The 9,556-nt window shown below is 41.0% G+C and overlaps 2 protein-coding genes across 2 annotated transcripts; one reads left to right on the forward strand and one right to left on the reverse strand.

The window, feature by feature from the left end:
* Positions 1–279: 279 nt before the first annotated feature.
* Positions 280–6,634, forward strand: gja9a (gap junction protein alpha 9a). Its single transcript, XM_050046084.1, has 2 exons — positions 280–3,091; positions 3,604–6,634. The coding sequence occupies exons 1-2, from the start codon at positions 3,039–3,041 to the stop codon at positions 5,117–5,119; spliced, it is 1,569 nt and encodes a 522-aa protein (XP_049902041.1). The 5' UTR covers positions 280–3,038; the 3' UTR covers positions 5,120–6,634.
* A 129-nt stretch (positions 6,635–6,763) lies between these two features.
* LOC126391373 (c-Myc-binding protein-like) lies at positions 6,764–9,487 on the reverse strand. The gene is made up of 5 exons (XM_050046086.1): positions 9,299–9,487; positions 8,838–8,910; positions 7,705–7,753; positions 7,384–7,513; positions 6,764–7,293 (listed from the first exon to the last, which is right to left on the reverse strand). The coding sequence occupies exons 1-5, from the start codon at positions 9,311–9,313 to the stop codon at positions 7,246–7,248; spliced, it is 315 nt and encodes a 104-aa protein (XP_049902043.1). The 5' UTR covers positions 9,314–9,487; the 3' UTR covers positions 6,764–7,245.
* Positions 9,488–9,556: the final 69 nt, after the last annotated feature.

Genomic DNA, 9,556 nt, shown 5'->3' on the forward strand with positions numbered 1-9,556 from the left:
ACGTAGGTAGATGCCTTAAAGAGACAGTTCACCCCAAAGTTAAAAATACATATTTTTCCTCTTCACTGTAGTGCTTTTTATGAGCTTCGATTGTTTTAGTGTGAGTTGCAGAGTGCTGGAGATATCGGCTGTAGAGATGTCTGCCCTCTCTCCAATATAATAGAACTAGATGGCACTCGGCTTGTGGTGCTCAAAGTGCCAAAAAAGTACATTTGATAAACTCAACAGCAATGTCTCTTTCCAGAAATCATGACCCAGTTACTCAAGATAATCCACATGTAGGAACTATTTCCTTTCTACCAAACTGCACTTACCAACTGTATCAATGTGCATCTCTTCATGGACGAGAGGCTCATGCTTGTGACAGCACAAGATGTAAACATTAATCGTCCTCCTCGGCTAGAGCGGGATTTATACTTGTGTGTCAGCTCTCTGCAGAGCGTATGCCATAACCTACACACATGTGCTGTGTGGTGGTGTGTCTGTGTCACTCTGCAGTACACCAAACATGGCTTAATTGAGACAATTTTAAACACAAGTTCACAAATTGGCTTTACTGAAACTTGCAGACCTATGGCATTTTACAGTGTATAAATCTGCCTAGCGGCTAGTAGACTTTTACTCTACTCATATGACGCCAAGGACAACAGCAACATTTAACAAAGGTAACGTTACAAAAAATTAATTAGGTTCACTGACAAAACAACTGTATTACACTAAAAACATTTTCCAAACAAATACAACATGCTAACATTATTAGCACAAGCCTATGGCATTTTACATTGTATAAATTAGCCTAGTGATGAGCTCAGATTTCCTCCGCTCATATGAATCCTAGATCCTGGAGTATAAATCCCCGAAGGATAAATGACACACAAGACTTAAAATGCTATTTTATGGAGGCTTTCTTGTCTTCACAATTTATGCAAATTAAAGCTTCATTTCCACAGAGGGAAATGGTTCCAGCTTACAAAAATAGACAGGAGGTCTGCGTTACCGCGACGCGTAGTTATATTTCTGGGGAGATGCACAGTACATCAGGCTGGTACTGTGTAGGCTCTCCATCAATGCAGAGCCTACGTCAGAGGTACAGCATCGATTTGACGAAGAAGTAATCCCACTTAAACTGTCACGTTAGCTAGCTCAGTGGTGCTAGGTGAGCTAGCAGTAGATGCACGCTTCCTTCTGTGCAAGGATACAGTTGGTAGGTGTAGTTCAGTAGAAAGAAAATAGTTTCTGCATGAAACTGCTCACAACAAGGTCTGTGGATTATCTCGAATAATGTGTTTATGATTTCTGGAAAGAGACATTGCTGTTGAATTTTATATGTAATATGTAGTTTTGGGCGCTTTGAGCTCCACAAGCTGAGTGCCATCTAGCTCCATTATATTTGAGAGACAGCCGACATCTCTACAGCCGACATCTCCAACACTTTGCAACTCACACCAAAACAAATCTAGACTGATGGCTCATCCGTCCCTTTAAACTCATAAAAAATTTAAGGTGAGCACAAAGACACTTTGCTTCTTGCACATACATCCTTCTGCACAGTGAATATCAAACATTCAAGTGGATATGTCTCGAATCCTTTATGACAGCTTACAATGATTGGTAATTTATTGCCAAAATACGTTCATATAGCTACTGTGTATGTACTGTAAGTGTGATGTATACTGTACATACATCACCTATTTGAATTTCTGGCAATTCATCTTCTCTCAAATATTTTATTGATAATAAAATTTAAAAACTTTTTCAGGTTGCAGACATAAAATTCCACCTTAAATGATTTTTTTTTTACATTTTGAATCAATGAACTATGTTGACAGACAGTCAGCCAGGGGACGCCCTTTGGGGGGGTGACGTACAAGTGAACACTGATTTTTTTCTGAAGAGGAAATGACACTATGATTTCTAGGATTTTCCCAGTATGTTGCCCGAGTGTAACCCTCTGTGCCCCTAATGTTTTTGTACCAGACTGGTTTGAATCAATCCTGCTCTGCTGGGCAGAATGAGACGTTTGAGATCAGCAGTGAAAAGCTTCATATTCACAGACAAGTGATAAACATCTGAGCTGAACTGGTGGGTTGAATCTTGTCGAAACACACAAATTAGCCCAAATATTTCCACTGTAGACAGTTTGTCTTGCTCTATAGAGCTAAATAACAAATAAACATGTCACATCATGGGGGTGAAGCTTCTCACTGACCTCAGATAACAAGCATATTCATCACACAGAGGTGTTTAAAGGTGTTTAGAATCGGACGGTGTGTTAAGTTGACGACCAGCAGTTGGCAAACTCGCTAATCCATTGTGATAGATTTCTTGTAAATGGGATAAAATAATGTGTCAAGTGCATGAGAACTTCATTACATCCAGAGAGAGGCAGCAGGGTATGAAATCGGACATGATGACTCATTGATTACTTCGCTATAGTAGAAAACTATTGATCGTACAAGGCCTATGTGGATAACTGAGTGGTACTGATAATGTGGGGATTCCAGCCACAGTGGCTGTTTCCTTCTTTTTGTTTGTACATATGGAGCAAATTCACTCCAACAAATGAGTGCCAACAAATCCTGAGCATGTTGTCTGGACTTGCAAAGCACCTCTTTGGAAACAGCTTGGTTATTTACTCCCACAGATATTGTACACACCCAAATAAACCATAAAGATATGTTCAGTCAGTTGTTATCACAGCTGCTGATGCATGCAGCATTTCTATCTAAGGTCAAACAGTCTGACAAAAGGACATAAATTAATCCTAACCTGCAAATATTGCAAACAATATCTGTGTTACAACCGGTTGCAAGCCCCTCACTGTGAGGCCATGATTTAAATGCATCGATGAAGCTGTTGGTATTGACTTTCTCTGGTCAGAGTAGTTGGCAAGCTTCCCTCAACAGCTCAGTTGTTCCCACTTTGTTTCTGGCAACACTGCAGCAGAGGCGGGTCACTGAGGTTTAGGTGATGCACAGGGACTCATGTGGAGGGTGCTAACGATTTTTAAAACTTTTTGGTGACCGTGTCAGGGCTGCATGACCCGAGGAGATTTAAGTCACCACCGGCAGTCTGTCCACGCCGCTGCAAGGTAAATGGAAACAGCAAGTGAACTGATCTCTGCCCTGGTCTATATAATGACACCGCTGAGGGGAATTGTTTTATTAACACAAAACTGGACAGCTGACCAGCCGAGGGAACATATCACTGGATGTACAAGTCTTTCCTGTCGACTTTTAAAACCTTTTTTTGAAAATATGTGACACTTTGCATTTTCATGTCACTTGCTCTCTACTAGTTAATGTTTCATTTTTTCCATTTAAGAGGTAGTGTAATTTTTTGACACTTGTTACTGGGAAATCTTAATCTTTTTTGGGGGGTTAACTACAGAATTTGCTCTTTTTATACTGTTATTTTAATCTGTAAAGGCTGCTTATTTTGCCAATATGCTTTTGCTGTCTGTCTTGAAGTCAAACTAATTTTTTCAAATGTGTGCTGTCACTCTATTTGTTGTAGTATTATTTTTCTACACACACATTTTTAACTGTTTCAGCAGATTTTCTTCCCTAATTATTTCTCTCTCCATCACTGACTTTCCACCAGTCATAATGGCAGAGTGAAGATGGGGGACTGGAACTTCCTCGGGGGGATTTTGGAGGAGGTGCATATCCATTCCACTATGGTAGGCAAGATCTGGCTCACCATCCTGTTCATCTTCCGTATGCTGGTCCTCGGGGTGGCAGCCGAGGATGTGTGGAACGACGAGCAGGCTGACTTCATATGCAACACCGAGCAGCCCGGGTGCAGAAATGTGTGCTACGACCACGCTTTCCCAATCTCCCTCATCCGCTACTGGGTGCTGCAGGTCATCTTTGTGTCTTCTCCCTCACTGGTTTACATGGGCCACGCTCTCTACAGGCTGCGGGCGCTGGAGAAGGCACGGCAGAAGAAGAAGGCTCTGCTGCGGAGGGAGCTGGAGTTGGTGGACGTGGAGTTGGCAGAAGCCAGGAAGAGGATTGAGCGGGAGATGAAGCAGCTCGATCAGGGGAAGCTCAACAAAGCTCCTCTGAGGGGCTCTCTGCTGCGTACCTACGTGGCTCACGTTGTCACTCGCTCTGTTGTTGAGGTGGCCTTCATGACAGGCCAGTACCTGCTTTATGGCTTTCACCTCTACCCACTCTACAAGTGTGAGCGGGATCCTTGTCCCAATGCTGTGGACTGCTACGTCTCCAGACCGACAGAGAAAAGCGTCTTCATGGTGTTCATGCAGTGCATCGCTGGAATTTCTCTCTTCCTGAACATCTTGGAGATCATGCATCTGAGTTACAAGAAGATTAAGAAGGGCATCTTGGACTTCTACCCTCACTTGAGAGACGAGAAAGATGAACTTGATGATTACTATGTCAACAAGTGTAAAAAAGAATCTGTTGTGCAAATTTGCACCAGCGTACCCCGAAAGGCAACGATCGCTTCTGCACCCAGTGACTACAACCTCTTACTGGACAGGGTGCAGGGCACAATCATGTACCCAAACCTCATCAAACCTTCAACTTTTCTACCGCTTCAGAGTGAGCTGCCCACTCAGCACGATTTGGATGACTCCAGATGTTCAGTTCAAAGCCCCCCACATTGTAACTGCACCTTGACTACAAACGAGCCCTGCTCTCCGTGCTGCGACTCCCTGATTAACCCAAAGCAGGAGGCTGAGGACTTTTTGCATCTTCCCCCGCACAGTAAAGAGAATGGGGGCAATGAAAGAATGAGCCCAGACTCTCCGAAATGCCCACAGAAGGCAGTGGACACTTCCTCCTTCCCCACGCTGCCAGTGAGTGCATCAAGGAGGCCTTGGAGAGCCCAGGGCTCTTTGAAATGCTCCACGGTGTTGGAGGGCAAAAGCTCTGACACAGATTCATACGGGGGTGCGAAAGCCAGCAGTGGACCTCCCATCACTCGAACACAGTCGAAATCAGACAGCAAACATCAAAGCCGGCCGTCCACCCCGGAGTCACTAGATGACTCCAGCTCAGAATCCAGGCATGCCAGACCCCCTTCATCCAACTGCAGAGCATCAGTGGCAAGTAATGCGAGCAGCAGACGAGCGGCAGACCTGCAAATTTAAACCTCACATACAAACTGTGTTCTTACAGCATGTTACAGGTGTACTGATCTGTCATATCTACATTTAAAGGTATACTTTGGAAGTTTTTCCAAAAAATACAATGTATAGACTCTCAAACATCACTAATGACCCACTAGAAGTGTGTGGCGGTGTATTTATCTGCAGAGACTCTGGCCCCTGTCTGTATTTTCTTATTTTGCTGTGTTCGGGACGTTTCCTGGGCACAGCCTGCAGGTGAGGTTGGGACTTTATAAAAAGTAGCAACCAGGTGCCAGACCATAAACAGCACGCATCCAAGAGTAAGCTACGAAAATCACGGACACAGAAATATAGTGAGGTGAAACACCGAGCGGACAAAGCTGGGGTTGGCTTTCACTTTCGCTGGTGATACTTTTTTTTTTTTTTTTTTTACAAACAGTAGCTGACAATTTCTGTATAGTATAACTTTAATTCATGGATTAAACAGCACTCTAAGCTGCCTCCGAACTGAGAGTTTGCTAATATTGTGTTTTTGGTTTCAACTTTTGACACCTTTGTCTCAATAAAATGGCATGATTTAAAAACTTATTGCAGTTTGACTAATGAAATTAACATTTTTAATTGTTTTTGGTGACATACTATAATGTAAGAAACAAGAGAGGACTTTGTACTGTATATTTTATATTCTTTTTCCACCTACTTTTGGAATCAACTTGTTTTCTATTGTGACTAACTGCATTACTGCTACCCAATTAGCATGACCTTTTTTATGTTAACCATAGTTAATATCTGAGCTCATAGCTGCATCATGATCTTGGTGGTCTATATACAAGATTAGGTAGGCCTGCATTGGGCCAAATATAGATGAGACGTCTCAAGTGGTATTTTTCTTTGTAGTGTGTCATTTAAAAATGCCAGTATCATTTAAGCAGAAAAGAAATGTCAATATGTTCTGGCTACTGCACTTGCTTTAACATAACTTGCTTCTGCACCTGTTCCATTTTCTGCATGCACATTTACATCTGATTATCATGATGACACTTCAAGAAGTCATATAGGCCTAGTTGGTATAATTTTAAAGGTGTTGTATGATTGAGTCTCATTCCCAGGTCATCAAATACCGACGCTTTGGGTCAGCTGTCAGATTAAATCACCAACCCAAAGCGTTGGTATCTGACAACCTGGGAGTGAGACTCAACAATCACTGTCTTTCTCATGACAAACATGTACACTTATGACGGGCCTTTTGCAAATCGTCTCTCCCATAGTAATGTGAGCATTTGCACAAAAGAACATCTTTTTGTAAAGATTTTTTGTCTCAAGTTTGCTGTTTAATTTTATCTCTGTATTTTTAGGGCATTACTGGGGGCATTTAGTCGACACTCATCTGTTTCCTGAGCATATCAATAAGACGCTAACACTGCAGCACTGTCCTCACCAACACGAATTCTGTTGGATTACTGTCATAGAAAACCGGATGTGCTCTGGTCCCCAAAGCCTTCATTCGTCTCTGTATTGTTGTTATATCTGGTTTGCTTCCTGAGAAGTTTTTAGCCTCACTGTAGAATGTTAAGTAAAGACGTAGCAGTGTTGACACACACATCTGTATCTGACCACAGTTTCAACATCCTGATATTCCAATAAAAAGCCTGATTGAAACATTGCTCTTTTGAAATTGGTTTAATCAACAATACAACAATAATCACAAGACTGTGCTTTATTTTACTGGTGACTTACATTTTTGCTTTTTCTCCCCACACAGCTGTTTACTGAAACCAGACCTTAAGAAACAAAGTGTAAGTGTGTCTTTGTTATGCCAAAAAAATAAAATTGACAGTAGTATAATCAGACATTGGTTATTTTCTTTCATAGACCCCTCAAAAAAATAACACGTCCCACGTCTAAAGAACTGACTCATGCGGTTGTATACAAGGGCACTTTCTCAGTAAAGTTATACTAAAGACTGAACAAGAAACAAACTTATTTACATACATGTACAGAATAAGTTAGATTATAAGAAACACAGAAAGTAAGATTTACAAAAGCAGGTACCTAAAAAAATCTCGGCCTTCACTTAACAGTGTTGTTGTGTCTTGAAAGTGACAAAAACAAAAACTACATTATTTCAGCCAAAGCACTGCTGTGGTCTAGTCAGCTGTGGCGCCATCTTCAGATGCAGGTTCATATTGCTGCAGCTGGAGAGATGGAGGTGAAAGTGCATCTACGTTACACTGTATGTTCTTTTAAATGACATGCACAACTTTTAAGAACAAGCAAAAGCTTACCTTTGTTTTGAGGTCTTTGTTTTCCTCTACCAGACGTGCACACCTCTGCCTTAAGTCATTCACCTCCTGCTGCAGAGCCTCAGCGTCTGCTAAAGTCTGAGCGGCAGCACAGAGATGCTGCTGCACAAATCTGGGAAGGAGTTGGTTAAAGACTCTACAGCAAGCTGTGGCTTCCTTTATTACCCTCTTAACATTTCTCTTTATTAGTATTCTTTTATTTAGAGTGGCGAGTGCAGGCATGAATTTCAGTACAAGGCTCAACACACTACCTGCTAAACCAAAAGACACTCAGTGGTTCAGGTTGTGTGCATTGAAGGATACTCCAGGGCATTGGTGGGCCTTTCAGGTTGTTCATACAAAGCCACTAGAACTGAAATCAAAGAGGAAAAAAGATTTTAATAAAGCTGCATGAGAACTGAGGCAACAACTGATAGAGCTGGGTATCAAATATCAGTGCTTTTTTTAGTACCAGCTATATCTGACACTGAAAGTGAATGTTTGCAGCAAATCCTTGGCTGGACAGATTTTGTGCTCTTTATCTGTTGTTTTGCTCAGATATTCCCTGACCTTTATTCTCTGATAATTCATTGTGTGCTCACCTTTTTTTATCTTTTTATTTGGACATACAGGTTTGTAATGGGAGCCAACTTATTTGCAAAAGTCTCTTCCCCTCCATAATAGACAGACCCGTGATCATCACTATTTTTCTGACACTGTTGGGTCATTGTAGACTGACTACTACCTGCCGTGGCCAACATAAAAATTAATGTCCTGGTTTGTCTATTCTGGGTTACTGTAGAAACATGGTAGTGAGACACGGCAGACCTGGTAGATGAAAACCTGCTCCCTAGGTAGATATATATATACAGCTCATTGCAAGGTAACAAAACAAGACAATCCCTTTTTTGGCTGATTATACACTAAGGAAAATATACTTATTCAATTATATTCCATTTCTGCCAATATATCTCTTTAAATCCTATACACCGGACCTTTAAAAAGACATTTGGTCATTTTAGGCTGTGTTTATTTGGGCAAAATTCTTGCACTACTGCTTTGTATTAGGTTAAAATTAAAATGGATGTATTTGTGAAGTTTGGCTTAATTTTTTATGAAGAAAATGGGTTTTGTAGAACAATATTTTGTATTCCTTCATATGAGATATCAAAATGTTTTGTTGTGAGCACTGGATTTCTGCTATTGTGTTGGCACAAAATGTCAAATACGTAGCCCTTATTACTAAGAAAGTTAATTTTGTACTAAAGTGTGACATTAGATGATTAGTTGGTATTATTTACAAATCACAGCAATTCAATAGTTTGCTTTTCATAGGATTTGTTTCTAAATAGATAGCAAGTTTCAGTGTTAACCTTGTCTTCAGCTCTCCTGGGTTGCTTTATAACAAAGTGCCCAAGCACAAAGACAGAAATAACTATAATAAAAGAGTGCCATACCACTAGTAAGACTGTCCACAACACCAGTTTTCTCCAAATATCTGCGAAACTGCTCCCTTTTGGAGTCTGGAGCCTGTAGGAGGAGAAAAATAAAACAATTTCACTACCAACCACACCCTCAACTGTCAGGTTTAGTTACTTATAGCAAGTTTAAGTCAGAAAACACAATTAAAAATGATATTAAAATACATAAAACTGTCATATTACGACCTGCAGCAGAAAATGGTGGTCAAAAAACAGTTTGTACTGAGCCTGTTGACATTACCTTAACTTAAGTTTATCCACAAACATTTATAAACTTCAATGATAATGGAAACCAAAAGCTGTCACAGGTGTTCCGTCTATGCACTGATGAAACACTTAGCTAGCTAATATTAGCACAGCTAGCTTACAGTTGGTAGACAAGAAAACAGTTTCTACTGGGCATGGGTGTAACATGAAGCGACAGCAAACATACTTACTCTGTAATGTGCCATAATGATGTGTGCTGTGAAGCTGACTTTCTTCTGAAAGATACAATATTTACGAGTACCGGTTTCCACCGCAAACCTTGTTTAGAAACGCCGACAACCCGCCCGAAAAGTTAAGTTTCGTTTGGTTTATCACCATCGTCCATGCAACGGGTCTGCTGCCTTCAGGTGTGCCTCGTAAAGAACATGCACCGAACACAAGCAGAGCAAAAGTCATAACGCATGATTAAAAATCATAAAGTCGTGGCT

This window comes from Epinephelus moara, chromosome 6 (genome assembly GCF_006386435.1).
Source record: "Epinephelus moara isolate mb chromosome 6, YSFRI_EMoa_1.0, whole genome shotgun sequence".
Taxonomy (NCBI): domain Eukaryota; kingdom Metazoa; phylum Chordata; class Actinopteri; order Perciformes; family Serranidae; genus Epinephelus; species Epinephelus moara.

Coding starts and splice junctions, on each gene's coding strand:
- LOC126391373 (XM_050046086.1), bottom strand. Junction 7,754..8,837: donor TGTGGACAGTCTTACTAGTG/GTATGGCACTCT, acceptor CTTTGATTTCAG/TTCTAGTGGCTTTGTATGAA. Junction 7,514..7,704: donor AGGCCCACCAATGCCCTGGA/GTATCCTTCAAT, acceptor ACTCCTTCCCAG/ATTTGTGCAGCAGCATCTCT.
- gja9a (XM_050046084.1), top strand. CDS start 3,039: ATGACCCGAGGAGATTTAAGTCACCACCGGCAGTCTGTCCACGCCGCT. Junction 3,092..3,603: donor TCTGTCCACGCCGCTGCAAG/GTAAATGGAAAC, acceptor ACTTTCCACCAG/TCATAATGGCAGAGTGAAGA.